Source organism: Rhododendron vialii, chromosome 10a (genome assembly GCF_030253575.1).
Source record: "Rhododendron vialii isolate Sample 1 chromosome 10a, ASM3025357v1".
Taxonomy (NCBI): domain Eukaryota; kingdom Viridiplantae; phylum Streptophyta; class Magnoliopsida; order Ericales; family Ericaceae; genus Rhododendron; species Rhododendron vialii.
The window spans coordinates 1,988,732-2,014,461 of NC_080566.1; the positions used below are offsets into that span (position 1 = coordinate 1,988,732).

Below are 25,730 nucleotides of genomic sequence, written 5' to 3' on the forward strand. Positions count from 1 at the left end.
GCCAACTTGCATACTCTCAAGAATAAGGGCCGGACTTGGTCTTTTCTGATTATAGTTGATAAAAGATGGCCGGCTCCATTCCAGAAATTTTTAAAAAAAATAAGCAGTTTTATTTTATATTTTCAAACTTAAAAATAATATAAATAAAAATTAATTTTTCAATTTTTTTGTATCGTATAAAAGATCTCATCGAGATCTTTCAAACAATATCCATATTGCATATTTTTAGATTTCAATAAACCCATAATTTTTGAGCTTGAAATAGCCTTTTTAAAAAAATTTTTTTTTTTTTTGTTCTAATACGAGAGAGTCTCTTTAATTTACTTTACTTAGGCTGTGTTTGGATGCAACAATTAATTCTGAAAATGAAAGAGTGAGTGGACCAACGTTTTATGCTACTTGCAAATGTAGATAGACTTTAATAGTGGGGGCCAGCGGATCAAATAAATAAATAAATAATAGTGGGGGTAAAGATGTGACAATAAAGTCTCTTTAATTTCTTAGGCTATGTTTGGATAAAAAAAAGTTAAGTATTGAATGATATTTGCACTCCACTTTTAAAAAAAAAAAAACTTAATTTTCTTTATAAAAAAGTACGTAGTTTATTTAAGGATGGCAATTAAGTATCTTAAATTTACTTAGGTTGTGTTTCGATAGACAATTAGTAAATGAATTCCTCTCTCTCTTTCTTTCTTTAGCATTCTTCATTTTTTGCTTTTGTCTTCTTTCCCAAAAAAGTACTAAACGATCAAAGTTTTCATGTGTCAAAGAATTTTGATTTACTTAGGCCCCGTTTCTCTAAGAAAAATAAGTACGGACTTATTAATTTAAAATAAATGTGATGTATTGTAAAACAATAACTTATCTTGTAAAATGAAAAATAAGTACTAAAAAAATAATAACCTTAACAGAATGGAGCCTAGTAAGGTATTTTAACAATGTAATCAAAAAATGTATATGATTGAGGCGAGCTGAAGGAAGAGACATTTGAAATTAGACAAAGAAAATACAAGAAATCCATTTCCCAATCGCAAAAAAAAAAAATTTATACATTAAGCTCGAAGATTTTAAAAATTTACGGGGGAAAAATCATATCTGTTCACCTCACCCCACACACACAATCATCTGATGTTTCATCTGACAAATTCCAGTTTCAATAAATGCAATAAATGCCACGACATTGCATGGTCAAAGGAGATTCAAATCTTGATGTTTAATGCTTGCTTTCCCTCTCAAAAAACAAACAAACAAACAAATGCTTGCTTTCTACCCGCAAATTTTGGGGCTTTGGGGTCTCAGATGTAGCGTGCGATCCGAGTTTTTTGTCTCATTAATTAATTGTCTAAATTTTATTATTGAGATGAGATTTAGACCATTGATAGCTTAAGACAGACAGCTCGAGTCGCACACTACACTCGCGAACCCTAGTATTGCAGGATCGTAGTGCTCCTTGTCCCTAGAAAGTGTATGGTTGAGTTTAAATTAGACTTCAATACATTGAGGTGGTGTTCCACTAAGGACTTTTAGAACTTATTCTTGTTTTGTACTTAGTTAAATTTTATTCGCTTTAGTTAGTTTTGCGTCTCATTTTTTTGGTTTTTCGATTTGTCTCGTCAAGACGAATCGGAAAAGTATGAATATTTTACTTGTACCCAAATATAAGCAAAATAACCACTTTTTAGAAGAAAAAAAAATCGTCTTTTTTTTACATCACTTTTCTTTTTCTAAAAGTGGTTATTTTTCAAAATGTTTGGGTAAAAGTAAAAAGTTTTACTTTTTTAATTTGACTCGTCAAGATGAATCAATGAATCCACAAAAATTTGGCGCAAAATTAAGAAACGTGAATATTATTATTTTTGAATAAAGTGCTATAGATGTTAAAAGTTAAGCGGAACAAAGTTTGAAAATAGAAAAGAAAGAGTGAAAGAGAGACAAATAAAGTGAGAATAAACAAGTTACACTATAGAAGAGTATTTTATTTTATTTTATTTGGAGTGTCAGAGAAAAAGACACTAGAGTTGTAAATAAATTTTGTTGTTCGGTTCAAAAGAAAAATGGGAAGAACATAGAAATAAAATTCCTAATAAAAGGACGCTTGAAAGAAAATATTTATGTTTTCGTTAATTTATTTATTTTTGTTTTCCAAATTATAAAACCAAACAAGTAATAACGGTAAAACAAATACTCGGTTTTTTTTTTTCATTTCTTTCCCCAAGTTCCAAACACTGCTTCCACCTTTTCTGCCGACAAATTTGATTCTTCCAAGGTGACGACAAATCCCTATGAAGGAGAGTGAGCTTGGTGGATGCCAGCTCACTCTTGTCTGTTTCTAATACCATTGGAGAAGTTATTCAATACTCTTGGAGCATCACTTTAATTTCACCTTACTTTGTTGTTGTTACGTGTGGACCCTACATGAATTTGCGAAATGAATAATAATAGGACATAGCTCGCGAGAATAATTTCATCACCACCGTCGCCCAACCATATTAATCAAAATTGATACTCCTACTCCAACTAGTATACAGGAAAATGAGAAGGTACTAAAAGTAAAAGAGAGCGTAAATGACAAGCACGTCCCCCCCTGGCTGTCCCGGTGATTCTGGAATTGGAAAAAAGAATCGGAATTGATCGATATATATATATATATATTTCTCGTTACAGCTTGCTGAGGTTTGTATTAACACAACAAAAAACACACAGCGCTAGGGCTGCTGCACCACCTCCTCCAGATTTCCAAGGCCGTGTTTCGATACGGATTCGGAAAATGACCGTGACCCAATGAGGATTTGAAGGGAACTCCAAACAATGTCTTACAATGCTTAAAAAGTATTGTTAGCTATAAATACATTGCTCCCTCAATTTGTCTTCAATCTGTGTTTCTGTTTCAGTAAATTCCTGCACGAAATAAGATCAGAATCAGGCTAACTACGGGTCAGGCACTGAGCTGCAACTAAACAAACGAAAGAATTAAGAGACGAACTGGGCGCGATCAAACAAGGCATAGTGTGACGGTGACTACTCTTTGTGTACGAGACCTGCGACCCCGGAAGCCTTTTTTTTATGAGTTTGTGATTTTCTAGAACCGGCAGCCGCCGCTTTCCTTCCCTGTCTCGTAACTATCTTTTCCGGGCTTGGCTTTCCGGTCTTGTCTTCATACTTCTTTTCCAATGCCTGTCAATAAATAACCATTATGGTCTAAGCAATCGGATAAACTTGCTAGGTCCTTGCAAACAGCCGACAAGAATGAATTCCACCGTATTCTATAACCATGAGATAAGAATTGTTCCAAAATGTTGGCAAACTCTACTAACCTCTAGTTCTGAACGGATACCGTCAAGAACATCTTCCGTCATCCTATCAAAGAAGAGAACTCCCTGCAAAGTCATACCAATACATTCAAAACAAGACCAATGTGAGCTATTTTTACTATACATTCGACAACACGAAAATTATGATCGTGGAGGATTAAATTTTGGAAACAAAAGAATGAGTGTTTGTTTGAAAAGTAAAGATACGAATAGGAAATTGTGAGTGTACTTGAATAGTAGTGTTCTCTACATTAACTTTTGAAAAAAACGATTCCACTGAGTCTGTAAAATAGAGATGTGGTTGGAGTTTCCCTTGGTCTACAACTTTATGAAACTTCCGCTTAGTCAGCAGTCGGCACTATATCAAGCAATACAATATTGGCACTGTAGACCAATGCATTGAACAAAAACTATGGTCACTGTATATACAGATGGGAATTACTCGGGCATGAACAAATTACGGGCAAATGAAAAATAATAAACCAAGAAACATAAGTGGTCATCTATTGGCATGAATTCTCAGACACATAGGACTTAACACAATTTAGTTGGTTTCATTCCCATGTTTCATGGCTTTCATGCAGATCTCATCTGCTTCAGTGAAAATTATAATGTTCTTATGTAATTTCTGAAAATGAAATGACCGAATACAAACAAGTTGTTGGCTACACACATCACCAAATAATTTCTGGCATTGAAATTTCCTACTATTGCACTAGTAATCTGAACAGTAGAAATTCATGAATGAACCTGCAAATGATCAAATTCATGCTGAAACACACGCGCAGGAAGCTCCGAAAAGCTATAAACAAATCTGGTACCAGTAACATCCTTTGCATCAATCTTTACTGATTCTGGTCTCTGAAAATAAAAATGCAGCAGGCAACTTGAGATATTATCTAACTAAAATGATTGAGTTTGAATATCAGATAAGATAATAATACTATCTAACTAAAATGATTGAGTTTGAATATCAGATAAGATAATAATACTTCTGATATACTACAGATTCCGAGCTTAACAAAGATAGAAACGGACACATTGCACCAGTAACTGTAAATTCCAGGTATTTAGAAATGAGTCAAATGACTAATAAAATGTGGAGACAGCTTAACTTCCATGTAGAATGTAGCAAGAGTTGATTAAGTCACCGAACAACAAACTGGTATTTGCCATCTACACCTCCACTTGTGAAGGGGATAAAAAGAAAGCCGGCCAGATTTTAGGTAGTAAGGCAATATGTCAATCTGATCATCTAAAATTACTGCAAATTGAATTGCAGAATATTATGAAGCTAGGTTGAAAGAGTTTGAGCAAGATGAAATTAGATTGTGGAATGATGAAAAAATATCTGTATAAAATCCCGGGAAAATTCCTCGACCCGAACAATAACATTTTCCCTATGAAGCACCAACACTCTTAGGTTGCTGTATCCATGTTGGACACGCCAAGACACACCAAAGTACGCATGGGACAAGCCACGCGGTGTATCCAGTGAACTTCAACATTTATATGGTGGAACGCGCTTGAGACACAGCCCATGGGGAGGACACACATGCGACACGGGGCTATCTTTTGCAAAATTTAAAAGCTTTTCGGGGGATACTAGTAACTTCAAAATATTGGATCAAATGAGAAAGAAAAAAAAAACATTTGTTTGTGTATGTAGGCATGTAGTCATGCACCATCAGTCAATAAACCATTCGATGAAGCCCTAAACCAAATATTTAGGGGTCAAAATGTATGTTGAATACAAGCGAAATTATATTAAAAAATTGCTGTGTCCGGTAAAAATTGTCATGTCCCGTGTCCATGCTACTTAGTGATGTCCTATAGAACTATGGAAACTAAAGCATTGTCAGATAGAGCTTGAGCATCCAAGACCTTAGACATACCCCTGGACTAATGCTTATTGCACTCACATAGTTGTATGACAAAGACTGCTTTTAGGATTTGACTTCTTCCTGTAGTTTATCACGTATTCATGTATACAACCAGTCCAGGAAGACTCGTTGTACCCAAAGTGGGCAACAAAACAGGTACAGACTTGAGTGGTTGCACCAAAGAAGTTAAAACCCTCAAGGTAACACCATTGGCCAATTCTGCAAAAAAAATTACAAACCCAAAAGGACACAAACATACCTCCACATCTGCATAGATCTCCGGAAAGGATAAGCACCCTTCGTTAAAGATCACCCTCTTTTTTGAATATTTGACAACTCTAGGATTTACAAGAACAATCTCCTTGCCTTCACCGCACTCTCCAACTGGATTGAACACCATAAGTTGGACATTAATTCCAACTTGGGGTGCTGAGAGGCCAATACCATCAGTCCTGCGGAATGAAGAAGTCAAGAAGAATTATTCACCCTCGTGCAAAACAGATGTCTATATGGACAAGTAAGAACAAAAATGGCTGTTTTTAAGGCACTTATTTTACATCTAGCAAAAGTTATAATCATCAACTGGTCTAACTTTGAATGTTCAGGACAATAAGAAAATAACTGCAAAGAAGCAGCATAAACAAGCTTCTGCAGAGTGACAGCACGTGTGTAGTGCTGAACATAATCACGGTTTTCAGAGAGTTACAGAGGTCAGAAACTCTACTAAGTAGACATGTGGAAGATAAGAACCTGCTGATTCGGTTTCTTTCTGATTCATCTCCATATTATTAAACATCAAGAGTATAGCGAGGGCAAAGTGAAGGGCAGAAAAGGTTATGGTAGATGTTTGGAGAACAATGATAATAGTATCCTACACAAGTACGGAGTATCTAACAATGGAACAAAATTAGAGGACAGAATTTAATGGAGTGACATTTGCAGCATTTGTGGTTGTGCAATTAGTTTAGTGGATTAATTTAGTACTACCGGTCAAGTATAAGATAAGTCTGCGTTCAAATCCCACTGTCAACAAATAGATTGTTTTTCTCTGATTTGAAAATAACAAGAAAAGTATAAGATAAGTCCTTGTCAAGATTCAAACTTCAAACATCTTGAGGTTACAAAAGACTCCAACATAAATGCTCTTCGGATAATCATGGTAGAGACAGAAAGGGTGATCTAGTGAGAAAATTGTCATGCTAATATGTGAGAAGGAGATCTTACTTGTACATTACATCGAACATTTCCTCGACTAACTTCTTCAAATTATCATCAAATGTGACGATTCGCTTATTCTTGGATCTCAGTATAGGGTCTGGATATTCCACAATTTTGAGAGGTGCCTGGAAGCTCAGATCAGCAGCTACAACAAAATAGACATAAAAAAGCAACCAAAATGATCAGAACAATAAAAGGGTAGGAGGGAACAACCATGAATAAGAGCTCTGCCATTTCCAATCGCAAGCAATAATCAACACCTTTTCTTATTTTGCAGAGCAATAAAAGGGTAGGAGGGAACGACCATGAAAACCCTCCTGAGCGTGGCCAAATGACCACTACCCATTGAGAAGCAGGACAAAACGAGCCTAGATAGGCCCAGCAACATGTTACCACAAACAGTGATCCACATGTGCTCCCTCAAGACAAGCCAAATGATCCCTACTCATTTGAAAACAGGCCAAAACGGGCCTAAATAGGCTGAGCAACGTGGGTTACCAGTTACCACTGACGGGAATCTACCTATGCTCCCTCAAGACAAGCTTGAGTCATTGGCCGATCCCAGCCCCACAGAGTGCATAGAGGCAAGCAACTGAATGCCTATGATAAAACAAGCATGACTATCGTCCCAAGCATCACCCAAGAGAATCAAACCCATGTGCTCTGGTAAAAAACGACACGGGAGAAACGTCTACCGACCAGAACACCACCAGAAGGTCCATAACTAACCTACTTTGGATTGCCAATGAGCTAACAAAACAAACAAAAAATATTCACCACGCTTTTTCTTGCCAGCAAAAACAACTTCCTTCAAGTTTCTTCTAGTGAGTCGGAGTATGAGTTTCCCGACATATTAAGTGTAGTTCCGACATATTAAGTGTAGTTGGATGTCCGTTAAGCCCGAATGTTAATTTGCTTTGCTTCTCTCAATTTCTTTCCTGAAACCAAACTAGATATTTAACTACCCAACATGCACAATTATCTCGAGAACGTGAAATCATAAAAGCTAGTACCAATCAGGAAGAAATTTTGTCTACTAGCTTCAGATTTTAAGTGGTATCCACTGTAAGAGCATCTCCAGCCCTTACTCAAAATTTTACTCAAATTTCAGTAAAGATTTGTGTAAAGAGTTCTGGGTTTTTTGTTGGTAATGCAGAGTGTCCCAGACCAGCTTGCACGCACCCGAACTAATCCTTACAGCCCCTCCACAACTGTTTTTTGGTAAGAAGTTTCGTTTGATATAAGCACTCTTGGAAAAAACCTCAAATCTAAGCACAAATTTGAGTAAACCTCGTTAATTGCATAATTGTAAATTGTGATGCAAAATAAGCCTTAAAATTTTTGAGTACTTGGTTAAAAATTGAAGTAACACTATTTACTAATCAGTATACAAGACAATTGGAAAGTGGGAAAAGCAGTTAAAGAATCAGATGAGTAGTTGGAATACGCTTACGTGAAGCTACTTCGTCTTCTTTTTCAAAGGCGAATAATCTCCTGGCCTGAGCGCGGACCTCCATTGGCGGAGGTTGCAGCCGGCGCGGGGGGGAGATGAGGCGGTGGAAGCGGCGGAGGTTGGAGTGAAGAGTGGGTGTCCGGCGAGAGATGAAGAAGGGGATGGGGAGAAGCCAAGTCGAACAAGCCATCGCCCAGCGGATACGGCAGAGTCGGGCGCGGGCTGGTTGTGTTCCGGGCCACTCGTGTTTTCGGAGGTTGAGGATGTTGGCAACTTTGCGCCCCAAAAAATTCACTGCAAAAGTACATTTTGTGGGCTGATCAAAAAAAACAAAAGTACATTTTGTGGGGTGTTTTTCAATTTCAGAAAAATCCTCTCTTTTTATTTATAAACCAAACAGAACGCCCTTGAATTGTCGCAGCATGTTTGACTAATAAGTCAACTACCGATTTAGTTCTGGAATAACAAAACATGATTCGCAATGAAGAGAACTCAAAAACGAGTACCAAAATCTCTTGCAACACCCCGTGGAACCGACCTGCCTCCTGCTCCTGCATAGCGCATTAAAGCTTGTAAGTTGTAACTCACTTTTGATACTTCATGAATTTTTCCGCTTGGGTTTTTTCTTCTACTGAAAAAGGACTTTTTAGGGCCAATTTGGCTGGTGGCAAAGGAAGGGGAATTAAGAGTCTTGGAGAAGTAAGCTAATCCAAGCTTACTCTTATCCGGTGTTCAGTTGCACCCAAACTACTTATCCAATGTATCTTAGCTTAGCCAACCCACCCTAGGAAAGGGGGGGAGGGGTTACTAGATTTTCATTTAAATTTATTCAAATTCTTTTAGTATTCTTATTGCAAAGGGCAAATAAGTAAGCATTCAGATTATATCTTTATTCATCCGCTCTTACCAAACAAACCCCTAGCTAAACCCATTGTTAATTACGAGTAATTTGCCCTCAAAACATATGCACCTGTTTGTGATTTGGTGTCCATTTGATCGTTTATTTGTGAGATTTAGTGTGTAATTCTTCTGAGGGAGCGTTACAACTTTTGCATGCTGTTTGGTTATTAGGCAGTCATATGAAACGAGAAACATACATCCGTCGTATATGAAAACCCAATTCTCGTGAGCCCGCCAAGGCCCAAGCGAGATCTAAAAATCTGGATTACAAAATCCAGCCCGAGTGCATAGGACCAAGTTCTAGTCCTCCAGGACTGTAAAAAATTTTGAGATAATTGTATCTCTTTCTCGAGCCCACAATAATAATCGAAATTCCGGACTATTCATATGATAGGTAATAGGTCTCGTTGGGAGAAAATGACGGTCAATGACGTATTTTGATAATTAATATCCGCTAAGAATATTTTCAGCATTAATAAATGTTCTCAGTATGTTCTTGGCGGGTATTAATTATCAAAACACGTCATTGGCGATAATTTCCGATACTGATAACTGATAAGTACGGCCCCTCAAGAAACATAGCTTGATCAAACACTAAACTTAGCTCGAAACTATTCATATGGTAGGTATTACAGATAATAATAATAATAACTTTTTTTACGTTTGTTGAAAACAAATGAATCATCCAAATTTTCTCCGTTCAATCTGTCCTCTGCAAATGTGATATGTTAGTATAGCTTTTGAGATTGAATCAAACTAATCTCTCACATGGCCATATTTTTGGCGCGATTTAAAATATCAATGGTTTCGATCGTTGTTGTGGATCCGAAACAAATCTACAATAACGAGATCTTGGTCCTTGTGTATACAAATTGAGCGTCCGAAAACAAACCCACAATTACGAGATCTTGGTCCTTGTGTATATGACGAGTCTACCCCCACCTCTCTTATAACGCTCTCCTACCGCACTCAATTTCACAGTAAATTTTCATTCATTATTAAAGCAGACAGTGAGATTAAGAGAGCGGTAAACTTTACTATGTGCGTAGTACCGCTGTTTTTTTTTTTTTGATCCGCGCGTAGTACCGCTGTTGTGTATAGGTGCAAGTGAAGTTCTAATTTGGGGGCTCATTAGACTAATCAGCCACTTGCAGCCGCACGATTCGAATTTATTTTTCAAAATCGACGGTTTTTAACCGCGTTAATTATCGTCGCTCCATTTAACTACGGAGAGGATTCATTCTCATCGTCCTGAAGCCCGAGTCTCTCTCTCTCTCTCTCTCTCTCTCTAGCCCTCTCCGATCCTCCTGCGAATCGTTCGAGAGGTAACTTTTTCGCATCTCTCTCTCTCTCTCTCTTCCAAGTCGATTCAAATCCACACGTTTCTCTCTCCCTGTTTGATTAGCACGTGAATCCACTCGGCGCATCTGTTGATCTCCGTAAGTAGGATCTACGTCATACGAATTCAATTCGATTCACGCATATATTCGCCTTAACAGTTTGTATTTAGCCAATCTTCGCTGTTTGTTTTTTTTTTATAAAAAAAATCCGTCTATGCTTCGATCTGGTTCTCGTTAGATCTGCCTATCGCGGTTTGGTACGTAGATTTGAATAGTTTTGTTGAGTTCATTGTTTGTCAATTATGCGAATCTTTGATGCTTTTGATCATTTTCCGGTTTGATCTGGTTTCTTGTCTGATCTGCCAATCGTTTTCTCGAGAATCGTTCGTGCTTTGAATATTGACATCGAATTCATTTTCAGATGAATTGCGTCGTCAATCGATCGTTTTCAATGCTTTTTGTAGATTTGTTGATTTCATTTTAAAACGGATTGAGTTGTCAATGAAGCAAATCTTAGCTGCTTTAAATCATTTTGTGGTTCGATCTGGTTCTCATTTGATCCGCCTATCATTTTTGTGAACCGTATGTAGATTGAATAGTGGTGTTGTACTATTCAATTTCAACTGAATAGCGTTGTCAATTGATCGATCGTTCTCAAATGCTATCTGAACTATTTTCAGGTTAATTAGCTCCATAAGTGGAACCCTGTGTAAATTTCAGCTGTTTATTGACATGGTTTGTATTCTTTTGTAATCATCATGCTAATTGATCCATGATCCATCACAAAACGATGGTGCTAGCGGGTTATTCAGATCTGATAAAGCATTAGATGTAATTATGGTGCTTATGGCTGTATTATTACATTTTGGTGATTTTCTTTTTTAATTTTGATGTGCATTTAAATTGAAGCTATCAGTATTCAGTGCCACTGCCTGCATCATTTCAAATCAATTGCGTTGTAAATTGAATTTAATTTGAACTACTGTTCAGGTCAATTAGCTCCAATGCCCCGTAACTGGAATTGCATGTAAATTTTTGACCATGATCATACACGCATTGATCCACACAGATTGATGCTGAGTCGCTGACACTGCAAAATCTAGCATTTGTTTCCTTTTTTGCAGCAGAAAAAGTGCACATTTTCTCGACATGATTTGTGATGTCATCATCATGCCTATTGATTGATGATCCCTTACGATGATGGTGGTGGCTGTTCTTATCTGTTAAAGTATTCGCTTTAATTAGGGTGCTTATGGCTGGATCATTACATATTCGGTAGTAGCTAATTTATTCTTCTTGTTTATTTCTGTTTAAGGTGTGAGTGCCAATAGCATTGTTATAAGCAGATAGCTGGAGTGAGATAGAGATGGGGCTTACCTTCACGAAGTTGTTCAGCAGGCTTTTCGCCAAGAAAGAGATGAGGATTCTTATGGTAGGTCTCGATGCTGCTGGTAAGACTACCATACTGTACAAACTCAAGCTTGGTGAAATCGTCACTACAATCCCTACCATCGGTGAGTCCTGTGGCTTAAAATAAATGGATTGCAGTTTCTTTAACATTGGTTGTGGCAATTACTGTAGTATTGTTGTGGTTTTCCATTAGTTTTCGATCCATCATTGTTCTGATGTCCTTAGATTATAAAGATAAACTGTTGAACTTATAACTGGCACCATTTCATACTAGCTGGTGTATTAAATCAAGTTTCTTATGATATAACTTGAGCGACAAAAATACCCTCTCCATAAAAATCTTTTTCTTTGTTTTTTGTGCATTGTTTTCGTAGCACCAATAACAGTTCAAGTTAGGCTGCTCATTTGATGAGTTATTTTTTTGATGTGAAGAAGGATGAAATAGGAAACAAAAGAAATTTGTGAGTATCATAACATGGTTCCTTGAAAATACTTTGACAATTCTTGATATTTAAGCGCAAAAAGTAATTTACAATAAAAAAAATCTGACTGATGACTGATGAAGCTGTCGATATTGTCTAAGTTTCAACGGAATATTTAAAGTTTTTTAGTGGTTACCCACTCATGTAATTCCAACTGATTCAATGGACGATGTTGGTAAAACTTGCTCATTACAGTGTGTTTTGGTAGTGACATCTTGGTTAACAAGGTGCCTCATGTTTTGATTATTTCCTTGTAACTTAAATAGGGTCTTCTTTCTTACAGGATTTAACGTGGAGACAGTGGAGTACAAGAACATTAGTTTCACAGTTTGGGATGTTGGTGGTCAGGACAAGGTATGCAGATTTTCTTCTGTTCCTTACTGTTTATCGTGGGAATTCTTTGAGAACGTTTCATTGGCTAAAAACCTAGATGGAAAAATAATGATACAAATATGATATATCATGCTATGGATAGTAGTGGGGAAGTATGGGACAAAAAAGAAATCCACTTGGTTTCAGACTGGGTAAGATCAGCATTCACTTTGGTTTGCAACAACGTGTCTAACTGAAGCAAATTTACTTGGGTCTTTTACATGAGTGCGAATGTGACATATGGTTTCTCCCAATAAATCCCCGAGACCAAGTTTTTAGCCTTGGCATGTTTAAGCGGGGACTTGTAAATGTCATCCAATACCAGTAGACCAGCAATCACTGGATGCTAAACTTTGGAATTCGTTGGTTGGAACTAATTTAATGCACCATCCTCAACAAGTGTGGAACAAAGTGTAATGTTTTCAGGGCTGGTATATAGCGGGAGACTGTAAATTGCTTTCAAATTTCAATTTAACTTAATAAGTACTTGAAGGTTTGTCTGTAACTGTTCAAAGTGGTCCCTTGATAGAGTAATGGGCATAGTTGTGCATTATTGTTGAGGTCATAACACTCGGTTTTGAACTTTATTGTTGTTCTTATACTTTCATGATAAATTTTCTTCTTTTTGTTACTGTGCTCTTATAATGGTTAACCAATGTGGTGTCTATGTTACACAGATCCGTCCATTGTGGAGGCACTATTTCCAGAATACACAGGGCCTAATATTTGTGGTGGATAGCAATGACAGGGATCGAGTTGTTGAGGCAAGGGATGAGTTGCATAGGATGTTGAATGAGGTATCAGTATTGTGTTGTATTATACTAGCTATCAGAAAAAGGTTGTTCTTCTAATTGTTGTCTGGAAGTAAAACATGATACTTTGCGTGAATGGCCTTTTATGAACTGCATACATTTGAAAATGCGTTCATTTATTTGTCTGAAAAAAATTTATGTGCAACTTCATATTAAGATGGCCAATTTGAAAATCAAGTGCGTATGATTGTGTTTTACTGTTTTATACTCAGAAAGTAAAATAGAAGTGGAGAAGATAAGTTACCGACTTACCGTCTTGTTCATCTGTTCTACTTTCGATGTTCATTACCTCTATTTCCCCATCCATTAGTAGTATACCTCATTTATCTTGCTCGTTTGTCACAAGTTATCAGTGCATGCATCATGTCTGTGCCACGTTCTGATTAGGATCAAGGCGGACTCTTTAATGCTGTGTTGTAGGTCCTTGTTCCTTGTCCTGCTAATTTTTTAGCTATACAGCTCTCTATAAGCTAAATTACATGTAGCTTTTTACCTTCATCTGTTTCTTGTTGATGTTACTGGAGAAGAGATCAGTAACTCAGTTTCCTTGTATACTTGTTTGAGTTATCTTGTGTTATGGTGGATGCAGGATGAGTTGAGAGATGCTGTTTTGCTAGTGTTTGCTAACAAACAAGATCTTCCTAATGCAATGAATGCTGCTGAAATAACTGACAAGCTCGGACTTCATTCGCTCCGACAACGCCACTGGTAAGTATTTCTGTTTGTTTCCAGCACTGTCATGATTTATGTTTCAATCTCAACTCTTTGACGCATAATTATTTTTGCAATAGCTTGTTTCTTGAAACTGACAAAATTGGAACCCTATAAAAAATCCCCAATAAAATATGATTTCGTCAACTAAATCACATGTCGTTTTTATTTCAGGTACATCCAGAGCACATGTGCGACCTCTGGAGAGGGGCTTTATGAAGGGCTTGATTGGCTCTCTAACAACATTGCCAGCAAGGCAAGTTCATTTTTCTCTTCATTCCGTATATTGTTAATAAGATTTGAGAAGTAAATTTTCTACAAAAACAAAGTTATCATGTACTAGAAGAGGGGTGTCTATAGCACTAGTGGAAATTCTAGTCTTATGTACAAGTTTATACATCAATCGAGAATGAGTTTGCGACATCGTTACTTCGAAATATAGAGGCATTTTTTTTATTGTTTGCTTTTACAATGGAAAATCCCATTTTCAGCAATCATTACATACATACATATCGTACAGTTTTTCTGTTTGTACACCTCTGTTCAGCAATTATACTGAAGTTGCAAATTTTGAGCATTCGATGGATCAAATGTGTTGACCTCATTTCAATTTTCTAACTACGAATTCCATATTCTTGCAGGCTTAAGGCTCTCAAATTCTGGCTGCCCAGGATTTTTGCTGATGCAAGGTTTAGGAAAAATCAAGAGACCCGAGTTATATCGTCATCACTACCTCATCAAATCTGTCCCGAATATCTAGGGTTTTTAATCGTACTTCTCGTATCTAGTTGAGTGAGGTTGTTTTTATATAAGATGATCGACTTCATATATGCTTTCTTAAACAATATTGTTTGGTTGCATCACTGCTACTTTTGGTCAGAGTGTTAGCTGTAATGGTTTTCTTATGTGTTATTGACTTTTGGTTTTGCCTTCTCCTTCTGGAATGAGCATCCATTCTTTTGTCCTTTAAATTAACGTATCAGGATTGGTTTTTTACATGATGTTTGGATTTTTTTTGATGAAGGAAGAAAAGTGTAGTTAAACTCAAAAAAATTCCAGAAAAGTGAACTTAAACTCTGGCATTTTCGTTTTTGTTTCTTTTGCCCTTGCCTAAACTTGTATTTTCTGCGATGGATGAATCATGGGCTGCATATCTCATCTTACAATACCATTGTGCAGACGTCTGCACTACAGGGATCTCGGTTCTGCCGGATTACAGGTCACATCGTTTGCTGATACACTCACTCTGTGTGTGTGTGTGTGTGTGTGTGGATTCTTGGTTAAAGTTTTGGGTTTCACTCTCTTTCTGGAGTCTTGGTTAAAGTTTCGGTTTCACTATTTTTTCTTCTCTTAAGAGTGACTCTTTTCCAGATTGCTTTTCCCTTCTTCTCGTTTTGGCTCATTAATTAGAAGGTTTTTTTTTTTGTGTGCCAATATTGTATATATTAGCGGGGGTTAATGGGGGTGTTAGAGTTAGCATAGAGAAGTCTAGAGGCTAACTCCTGTGTGTGTGTGGGAGAGAGAGAGAATGTATCCGGAGATTAGTTAGGGCCAAGCTTGCTGCTGTTCCGCTAAAGGTTTTATTTGTTAAGTACTTATTTTTCGTTTTACGTGACATGTCATTCTCTTACGATATGTCACATTTAATTCAAAAATTATTTTAGTCAGTAAAACACACCCTAAGCCCGGTCATTCTATTTAGAGTTTACACGACAGTAAAAGAGAAAAAGAAAAAAAGAAAGAAAGAATGGACTGATAGGAAGCTAGTCAATGCTTGCAATATGAAACATTACAATTATGACCGTTGGCTAGCTTCTAATTTGCCTTCCATCAAATGAAATGGGAATAACCCATCCTCTTTTCCCGTAGTAAATCGATAAAATGCTGGACACAACAGTTATTTGTAGCGCTCCTTTCACATCAATGGAACCTACACATATATGGGACCCACTTCACGTAAGAGTGCGTTGCAAATAACCGTGGTGTTGAAGAAGAAAAAATACGTAGTAAATCTAATTTCCTACTGCTACATGTTCGTATACCCAACTGCAAAATTCTCTACATTGATGGACCCGATCTGCCAACATACCACTTGGCCATTCTTTTAATTAGGGTCAAGACCATAAGTTCCAAATGATATGATTCTTTAGAAGAAATGGGTTTGTTTTCTTCCTAAAAATGGAGAATAAGTTGGATAGGAACTGATCCTAGAGCTAATTGATAATTGAGGCTTAGAGCAAGTACACTAGAGAATCTAAAATGCCGAAAAAGCTATTTTACCGAAGAAAAAGAGGAAAAACAAGTTGCAGCAGGTGAGCTAGAAGGGAAGCTAAAATACATCCTGGTGAAATGGTTCTGTATTAGTACCGATGCCCTGTTCATGAGCAAAGCTATAAACAATTAGTTTCTCTCTCCTCCTCCCTCTCTCTCTCTTTCTTTCTCTCTCATTTAAAAAGAGTGAAAAATGTATATTTTAATAGGTGTTAGGTAAAATAGATATTGTTGGTGTAGTTGTGAAAGAAAAAATTGATAGGTAAAATAGAATTGTGTACTATTCACAAGGTAATTTAGCTAACTATTGGTGTACTTGCTCTTAGAGATGAGTCACTTTCGGGTGCCATTTTGTTCAAGCAAAACTTGAAGAGACATGCACCCTACTCATCTCTAATCAGCACCTGCCTCTAATATACTGCACAAGGGTAAAAGAGTCATTTAACAACTTTTCCAAAAAGAAATCAGTTCGATCTGGATCAATGGATGGCAGTTTTCCGATATTTAAATCCAAATCGGAGACAAACCTTTTGTCGGCTTCTCTCTTTACCCAGGAAAATTCATTAACTAAAGCTTCCCACGTGGTATTGGGATAAAATAGAATCTAAAATACGATTGAGTTGAACTCTATATGTATTAAAGAAAGCTTTTCCAAGCATGGGATAAAATATAATCTAAAATATGATTGATTATGATTCAAAACGGCCAATCTTATATAAGACAATAAAACCATTGTTACGTTTTCATAGCTTCCATGGCTCTTCCATAGGGAGGTTTTTGGCCACAAACTACACCCAAAGTGCAGCATTACAGCATAATTGATCAGGACGTCCAAAAATGGCAATGAACGAAGGGCTCCCCGATTTTTCTTCCATTGAAGAGTCAAGAATCCAAACGGTCACCCTTGTAAATCTCCAAAATTTCCTCTGCATATCATCTGGAAACCTTGATATAAATTTTACAAGAAACTTCTCTTCTGACAAAGTCAATACATCATTTAACCTAGGTTCCTTTTGTAACACAGCCCCTTAGATGCGATCACCCGTAAAACTCTACAACGAGGGATTACTCTCTTCTCGATGTTGTACACCAAACAATTAGGCCAACTAACTAACGCACGCCTGTCCAACTTGAAATCATTCACCTAAATATTACCATACATTCATCCATTGAAAACCCAAAACTCCTCAACAATTCAATCTTCCTACTAAAAGTCCCATGAGTCATGCCACAAACCGCGAGCACAGCCTGAACAAGCATCCTCGAATCAACAGAGACCCAGGTCCCGAAGAAACTGCAACTTGGGCTTCAATTTAGTCTTGTCTAATTCGGAGAAGAGGATCTTGGGCTTGTGCCGTGTTGGGAGTACTTGTTGATGCATCGACCCGCCACTGCGTGTTCAAGACCCAATTGGTATCGGAGTAACGGCAAAGAATCCACCACAATACTTTGATCCAATATACCCATATCTACTTAAAAGACTAAGCCTTGTAAGTGGTGTGCCATCCAATTGTATATTAAGGTCCATTCATTTTTCTGTTTATCCGACGTGGGACTCAACGTTCCCACATGTTCTAACATGCCGAATGGAGGATCGAATGTGGGCGTTGGAGAAGCCGAGTTGTTTGAGAAATTGGACAACAGAGTGTGGCCTTTCTAGGGATTTTCTCGGTGGGAAGCGGTTGGAGATGGAAATGGCTTGCGGTTCGGAGAATGCCAAGGTTTCAATGAGGAAATTGGAGATGGAGGGGTTTGAGGTCGGAGTTGAGGTGTGAGTGTAAGCAAGAGAGGATACAGAAGAGAAGAAGAAACAGATGAAGGATGAATTGGATTTAGTGTAGAGACGTTTTGGACGCAAATGTGACATTCGACTTTGCATCTTGGAGAGAGAGAGAGAGAGAGAGAGAGAGAGAGAGAGAGGTAGGTGTGTGTGTGTTAGGGTTTAGGGTTTTTGGAAGTTACCATGGCCTCTCCTTTTAGGGACTTGGGAGTAGGGCTGTAAACGAACAGAACCGCTCGAGATTTGTCTCGGTAAAAGTTCGTTCGAGCTCGATTCAAGATATAAATAAACAAGCTCAAGCTTAAATTCTAGGCTTGTTTCGTTATCAAGCTGAACACAAGCCAGTTGAGGCTCGACTCAAGTTGGCTCACAAGCCAAGACTTAATAGACTTTTTACGTTAATTACTACAATTACCATTAGCATTTTGATACCCTGATGATGTAGAATCCTTAAAAAAACATATTACATATATTATTCTAAATTTGAGATTATTTTCTTGTAGAATATAAGAAAATGAAAGATATATATACTTTCACAATCAAAATATTTTTGATTGTATTAGGCCTATGCGAGAATATATATATACACACATATACAATATTTTTCATTGGTCCGTTAAGGCTTGGAACAAGCTCGAGCTCGAGTCAAGTCAAGGCCCCCTTGGCTCGAGCTCGACTAGTTAAGTTTTCACTGAGCTCAAGCTCGAGCTCGAGTTTGTTAAAAACTTAATAAACAAGCTTGAGCATGGTAAAACTCGGCTCGACTCGTTTGCTGCCCAAACTACATCACCTTGCCGCTTCCCCGTTTGGATTAGTATTTAAAAAGGCGTTTCCCTCATCTAATATAAAAACAGAATTCTCAACGAGTTTTTTCATCCCCGTTTTGTGAATTCAAAGTCATGAAATCGAAAGTAAAGAAACCAACCCAGATTCTCATTACCAATAACTCTTAGACCACCTCACTCTCACACGTAACCTGTGTGTGCAAGTTGGCCGGGTACAATACATTTTTTGATAAACATGATATCATTTTGTGGTGGAATTCGGATCATTTTAACCATCAGCATGTGAGAGAGTGTTACAAATAACCGTTGCGTTGGAATTTTTTTTATAGTAAATCTAATCTGCTACATGTTCATATACCCAACTGCAAAATTCTCTACATTGATCTTCTCTCTGTTTTTCTGTAGTGGACCCGATCTGCTAACATATCTCTTAGCCATTCTTTTAATTTTAGGGTCAAAAGACTCAAAACCATAAGTTCCAAATTATGGGATTCTTTAGAAGAAATGGGTTTGTTTTCTTCCTAAAAATGGAGAATAAGTTGGATAAGAACTGACTACCTCCATCCCAAAATGTTGTGTCTGTTTCTTTTTTTTGAACGTTTCAAAAAATTGTCTATATCTTCAAATGTATAATATTTTATATATTCAATATAGATTTTGTTTGATACTGTAGATTGCAATTAATTCTTTTAAACAAAGATTTTGAAATCATAAAACCATGATAGATTGTAAGATATAGACAATTTTTTGTGAGGCCTCAAAAAAGAAACAGACACAACAAATTAGAACAAATTAGGACAGAGGTAGTAATTGATAATTGAGGCTTATTAGTAGCTGGCAGCCTGGCACATTGATTATGTTGTTGGGATATGGCGAAAGATATTTTGTTTTGCCTTTAATAGTCATAAGTGGGCGATGAGATTGGTTACAAGGATTAATCGAGATGTACGTAAACTGACCCGGAAATCTTAATTTATAAAAAAAAAAAAAGGAAAAAGAGGTACTCAACCGGAGTACATTAATTCGAGTTAGGAATTAGTCGAATCAACTAGGGGATTTTTATTGATATTTTAGCTTAAACCAAAGATGATGATCTATTAAATGTGCTTTAATTTTTCCCTTTCTTTTTCTTCTAGATATCTAGCCAGCTTTTGTGGTTGAAAATGGTTCAAATCTAATCTATCCTCATCTTGCGTTCTCTTGAACTTAACTTAGATCTGCGAATTTTGTTCTTATTTGGTTTGGTAATAGTTTGGATGAATATTGGAACTCTTAGGCTATGTTTGGATGACCAGAATCTTGAGTAGGAATATGAATATTAGTACTGGGAATGAAATTCTTAGGATTTTCTTGGGTATGAATAGGAATATGATTACAATTTCCTAGGAATTTAATACATAGAGTAATTTCATTCAAGTGTTTGAATTGATTAATAAGTAATCTTGTGCAGGAAACAGTTATTTTGGAAATGTATCAAAGTCAACACTTCATTTTTTTGATGATTGAGCCAGGAATATCAGATTACCATGGGTAACGGAGGGATAAGATTCCCCCTCAATCTGACAATATGATTCTTGGTTGGATATGTCATCAGAAATAAGAGGTGTGTATTGTAGACTTTCCCTTCCTATCTCTTCCAAACGTGAAAGGGAATCATGGAAAGTATGACATCTCATTCCTATTATCGTCTCTTCTAAACGTCAGGACTCAAATTAACTGATCGATCATTACCTCGGGACTCAAATTAACGAAGCAACATATTTTGGTAATCATAGGGTTAAAATGGCAAACACTGGTGGAGATGGTTTTTGCTTCTTGTTTTAGTCATGAGAGCTGTTTCATTTTTCCTTCTGACTGTTCTTTTCCATTGTTTAGAAGCAATGACTAAAAGCTATTTCATTGTCATGGTAATGAAAAAATTAGAAGCAATGACTAAAAGCTATTTCATTGTCATGGTAATGAAAAAATAAACTGACATTAAGGTTCTCTTTTCTTTGGAGTGAAAATTCTTTACATCCACCACTGCCTGTCACAAGTCCCACCAAGCATTTTTTGTTATAATTTCAACCGTTCATCTCGTAGAGTCCACATAATAGTAAATGCACGAAGAAATGAGTTTGGTTGGATATCAATAGGTATATTAAAAATTGAATTTCGGTTTAGGAAATGGACAGTCATAAACAGTTTAATTTCAAAATCTATGACCCTCCATTCTGTAAACCAAAATTCAAGTTTTGATATACTTATCGATATCCAATCAAGCTGATTTTTTTAATGGGTATACTACTCTATATGCTCTATAAGATGAACGGTTCAGATTGTAACAAAAAAAAATCTTGTAGGGCCCACCTATGGCGGATAGAATTTATCCACATTTTTTTTTACTTCAGCTGAGTCTTTGGGTTGGGCTCTGTGAGGACTACTATTATGTAGTAACTGAATCCAACTGCAATGGAGGTCTTGGGCCTATGATCCACTAACGGGGCCATTTCAAATAGACCTTCTTTTTTTTGGGTGGTTAGTAGGGTATTAGTATGTTAATTAACAGGGCGTTTCGAGACTATCCATAGCTCTAAATTCCAAACCTACTCCCCGTGAGACTCGAATCTTGGCCACCACTGTGGAGAGAAATAAGACAATCAACTCAACTAAGCTCGGTTTCTCCGTTTTAAATAGACCAAAAAACCATTTAACATATTTCTTTTTAACCAGATGTCCGGATTTGTTTGCACGCATCACGATTAATTTCGAAACCCTGAAGCTAATAACCTAGGCAGACACCCCTAAAGTCGAATAAAAATGAATACCCTAGGCAGGATAAAAATTCCGAAACTATGGCTGCATATCACGATATGCTCGATCGCCAATTCGACTTGCATCGCCAACAAAAGAACTCTTGGGACAATTGAAAATTTAACTGATCACTATTACCTCAGGACTAAAAAAAAAAAAAAAAAAACCTCAGGACTCTGATTAATTGAGGCACCCGTGTTTGAATGGGTTTTTGAAAATTTTTGAGCTTGATTTTTTGGATAATGAGTGGAGAGATAAATAAGATAATAATTGGAGATAGGAGTAATGAATAGAGAGAGAAATAAAAATAATGATTGGAGTGTGGAAAGATAAATGAGAGTTATTATTGAAAATATGAATAATGAGTGTTTTTTGGGTTGGAAATTTTTTTCAAGTTCCAAACAAGCCGAGTTGTGCTTGCATTTCATGATAAGCAATGATATATACGGTGATCACATTTCGGGTATCATGTACTGTGTCACCAATGCATTTGAAGAATGTGCGTCAATCGCTACATGACAAATACGGCACATTCTACAAATATATTAGTGACACATCACATGATATCCAAAATATGGTACTGAAATGTGATCACAAAAGTATTTAGACCCCCTTCTAGAATACCTTCTTAAAAAATAAGTACTTATTTCACATTTTTAAACTAAAAAATAATATAAATAAAAATATTTTTTCAATTTTTTTTTTGCGTAGTTCAAAAGATCTTGATAAAAATTTTCAAATAAGATATATATTGCATATTTTTAGATTTCAATAAACCTATTATTTTTGAACTTATAATTGACTTCTTAAAAAATAAGTACTTATATCTAGGGGTGTAAACGAGCCGAGCTGAACCGAGCTTCGGCGGGCTCGAGCTCGGCTCGAGCCCTTAACGAGTTGAGTTTAGTCATTTACTAAACAAGTCTCTTTAATCGAGCCGAGTCTCTCTTAACGAGTCAAGCTTTTGTCGAACGAGTCAAACTTCACCTAACTCGTTTACTAAACGAACCGAAAACTCGAGCTCAACTCGTTTAATAAATGAGCTGAACCAAACTAAGCCTTAACGAGTTGAACCGAGCCTAGGGCTGCAAACGATCCGAGCCGCTCGCGAGCGGCTCGAAGCTCGGCTCGATAACGGCTCTGCTCGGCTCGGTTCAAGACAAAAACGAGCTGAGCTCGAGCTAGTCGAAACTCGGCTCGAATTGGCTCGCGAGCTCGATTATATAATATATATATATATATATATATATATATTTTTTTTACATATTTATATTTATTTATATATATATTTATATATATTTGTTTCATAAACGAGCCGAACGAGCCGAGCTCGAGCTCCGTAAATACCTATCGAGCCGAGCTCGAGCTCGAGTCCTGCAGCTCGTCACGAGCTCGAGCCGAGCTCGAGCCAACTAAATTTTTACCGAGCCGAGCTCGAACACTCTAAAACTTGGCTCGGCTCGGCTCGTTTACAGCCCTAACCGAGCCAAGTCCACGAGTTAGTCGATTCGTTTACAACCCCACAGTTATATAAAGTTCTGAAACGGGACCTATTATTTCATGATCGTGGGTATGAATCATGCATGAAACTTTCCAGCTAATTAATGGAGTGTCCAATCTCACCTTTACAAGTCAACCAAACGGCAGCAGATCATAAACGTGTCGGTGTACGTAACACGGTAGTTTGCTTGCCGTGTGATCAATACTATTTGGGCAAATTTCACTAACCTCCCCTGAGGTTTCTGACACGAACAAAAACCTCCCCTGAGGTTTCTAAAATAACACTGCCCTCCCCTCCTTTACCTGACAATACCAAGGGACCCTCCCGCCGTTACCTGTCCGTTAGAAAATGGATGGAGAAGGTGATGTCATTGTACTATACTTTTTACAATACCTATACTACCCTCACCAGACTCTTTACCCATCTCATTTATAAAATATAAAATATAAACATCTCTACACTTTGTGGTCGTTTCACTTTGAGATTTTGTCCTTATTTAAAAGGATTCATATTTGTTAATTTTCTGTCAAACTCTTGTGAATTATTGGTTCGTCTCGATAAGAGGAATTGAAAAAAAGTAAAAAATTAACTTTTACCAAATATTTTGAGAAATTCAATATTTTGGGTAAAAGTAATAATTTTATACTCTTTTGATTCCTCTCGTTGAGACAAACTAATAAATCATAAAAATTTAACGCAAAACTAGCAAATGCGAAAAAAATTCAAATATGAACAAAAATCAAAAAACCTAAAAATCACATAAACAAGCCTGTATGAAAAAATTGAATATGAACAAAAACTAAAAAGCCTAAAAATCCCACAAACAAACCCACAAATTTTTTTTTTTCGTGCGGGCTTGTTTGTGGGATTTTTTTAGGCTTTTTGATTTTTGTTCATATTTGAATTTTTTTCGTATTTGCTAGTTTTGCGTTAAATTTTTGCGGATTATTGATTTGTTTCAACGAGAGGAATCAAAAGAGTATAAAATTATTACTTTTACCCAAAATATTGAATTTATCAAAATATTTGGTAAAAGTCTTAATTTTTTACTTTTTTTCAATTTCTCTTTTCGAGATGAACCAATAATTCACAAAAGCTTGACAGAAAATTAACAAATATGAATTCTTTTAAATAAGGACAAAATCTCAAAATGAAACGAGCACAAAATGTAGAGATGTTTGTATTTTATATTTTATAAATGAGAGAGGTAAAGAGTCTGGTGAGGGTAGTACATGTATTGTAAAAAGTATAGTACAATAACATCACCTTCTCCATCCATTTTCTAATGGGCAGGTAACGGGGGGGGAGGGGGTCCCTTGGTATTGTCGGGTAAAGGAGGGGAGGGCAGTGTTATTTCAGAAACCTTAGGGGAGGTTTCTGTTCGTGTCAGAAACCTCAGGAGAGGTCAGTGAAATTTGCCCATACTATTTTATCAGTAAGAATGTTGCTACTGGTACAGATATGATATAATATCTGTAACAGTGTGTACAAATCCCATTTTGTCCCTTTTTGGATCTCAAAAAATTGATTGGACCCAATCATTTTGTCTAAAATACTTTATTTACGACTCCTGCAAAAAATAAACTCAATTCGATATCGGTTAAGACACCTACAAAACGTCCAACTTTGTCCTAGAATTCAAGCATGAATTCTAGAGCAAAATTTGGAAGTTTCGTAAATGCTCTTAACGATACCGGATTGAGTTTATTTTTTACAAGGACCATAAGCAAAGTATTTCAAACAAAATGAGCGACCCCGATCATTTTTTTGAGACCCAAAATGGGTCCAAAAAAGAGTTTGTACCCACTGGTATAGATTTTTCATCCGTACCATTAGACTTTCTGTATTAGTAAAGCTACAGGTTTCATTTTGATGATTCGTAAACACCATTTCCGATATCGGATTGAGGTGATTTTTTACAGGAACCCTAAACGAAGTATTTTGAACAAAATGAGTGGCTCCGATCATCTTTGCGGGACCCGAGACGGGCGCAAAAGCGGTCCGTGCGCTGTTGTTGTACACCACCTGTTGTACTTGTAGCAGCGTTCCTATTTTATACTCCTTCCGTCTCATAATATTTGTGATTTGTCCAGTCAAAAAATTCCAAATTTTTTTAATACTTTAAAAGAACTCATTGATATCCAATAAATAAATTGTTGCAAAAAATTTGAATTTTTCTTAGAAAAAAATATAAGTATTATTTTTAAGTTACCATTTTCTGAACCGAACAAATATTTGGGGACGGGAATAGTATGATTTCTATATTTCCGAGATTCGCCTTAGGCCCTGGATTGTCGGCCGTCAGGACTGGCCTTGAGTCGATGCCTACGGTGCTATGGATAATTACGCTGCATGTGCATTGTGGGCGGAGTAGGCAGAGAAAAAACGAGTGGCCATTGACTCATGCATGTGCACGGAGGCATGCAGTGCTTATAAAATGTTGGCCCCCCAAAAAAACCAAAAAACGTAACGCGTAAGTTCGAGTGTGGACACAAGCGTCTTTTTCATTCAACTATCAAGATTCACGAGAGCGAGATTTAAAAGTGAAAACATAGAACGAAGTATTGAGAGCGAGAGTGGAAAGTCCTAGTAGCAAGCGGATTATTCTAGCCTGAACATCTCTAATGAATCCTATAAAACACTTAATAGTGTGAATAGCTAAAACTTTAGCTAGTGAATGTGCAAAAAAAAGCTACAATGGACTAGAT

General features: G+C 36.8%; 2 protein-coding genes across 6 annotated transcripts; one reads left to right on the plus strand and one right to left on the minus strand.

The window, feature by feature from the left end:
• Positions 1–2,608: 2,608 nt before the first annotated feature.
• On the minus strand, positions 2,609–8,205 carry LOC131304825 (peptide deformylase 1B, chloroplastic/mitochondrial). 2 transcript variants are annotated; one of them, XM_058332245.1, is made up of 7 exons: positions 7,866–8,205; positions 6,419–6,557; positions 5,454–5,646; positions 4,062–4,172; positions 3,315–3,377; positions 2,984–3,174; positions 2,609–2,898 (listed from the first exon to the last, which is right to left on the minus strand). In XM_058332245.1, exons 1-6 carry the CDS (start codon positions 8,053–8,055, stop codon positions 3,019–3,021), a joined length of 852 nt encoding a protein of 283 aa, XP_058188228.1. In that variant the 5' UTR covers positions 8,056–8,205; the 3' UTR covers positions 2,609–2,898; positions 2,984–3,018. The 2 variants fall into 2 exon arrangements, with proteins under 2 accessions (XP_058188228.1, XP_058188229.1); XM_058332246.1 differs by having other exon boundaries at positions 2,609–2,882; positions 7,866–8,170.
• A 1,714-nt stretch (positions 8,206–9,919) lies between these two features.
• LOC131304833 (ADP-ribosylation factor 1) lies at positions 9,920–14,863 on the plus strand. Of its 4 annotated transcripts, none has more exons than XM_058332261.1 (7): positions 9,920–10,090; positions 11,421–11,619; positions 12,281–12,351; positions 13,047–13,166; positions 13,771–13,889; positions 14,067–14,148; positions 14,534–14,863. In XM_058332261.1, exons 2-7 carry the CDS (start codon positions 11,472–11,474, stop codon positions 14,537–14,539), a joined length of 546 nt encoding a protein of 181 aa, XP_058188244.1. In that variant the 5' UTR covers positions 9,920–10,090; positions 11,421–11,471; the 3' UTR covers positions 14,540–14,863. The 4 variants fall into 4 exon arrangements, with proteins under 4 accessions (XP_058188244.1, XP_058188248.1, XP_058188245.1 ...); XM_058332265.1 differs by having other exon boundaries at positions 9,966–10,090; positions 11,452–11,619; XM_058332262.1 differs by having other exon boundaries at positions 10,002–10,204.
• The last annotated feature ends 10,867 nt before the right edge of the window (positions 14,864–25,730 follow it).

Coding starts and splice junctions, on each gene's coding strand:
- LOC131304825 (XM_058332245.1), bottom strand. CDS start 8,055: ATGGCTTGTTCGACTTGGCTTCTCCCCATCCCCTTCTTCATCTCTCGC. Junction 5,647..6,418: donor ATGTTCGATGTAATGTACAA/GTAAGATCTCCT, acceptor TTCATTCCGCAG/GACTGATGGTATTGGCCTCT. Junction 4,173..5,453: donor AGATCTATGCAGATGTGGAG/GTATGTTTGTGT, acceptor TTTTATTTTCAG/AGACCAGAATCAGTAAAGAT.
- LOC131304833 (XM_058332261.1), top strand. CDS start 11,472: ATGGGGCTTACCTTCACGAAGTTGTTCAGCAGGCTTTTCGCCAAGAAA. Junction 12,352..13,046: donor ATGTTGGTGGTCAGGACAAG/GTATGCAGATTT, acceptor TATGTTACACAG/ATCCGTCCATTGTGGAGGCA. Junction 13,167..13,770: donor TGCATAGGATGTTGAATGAG/GTATCAGTATTG, acceptor TGGTGGATGCAG/GATGAGTTGAGAGATGCTGT.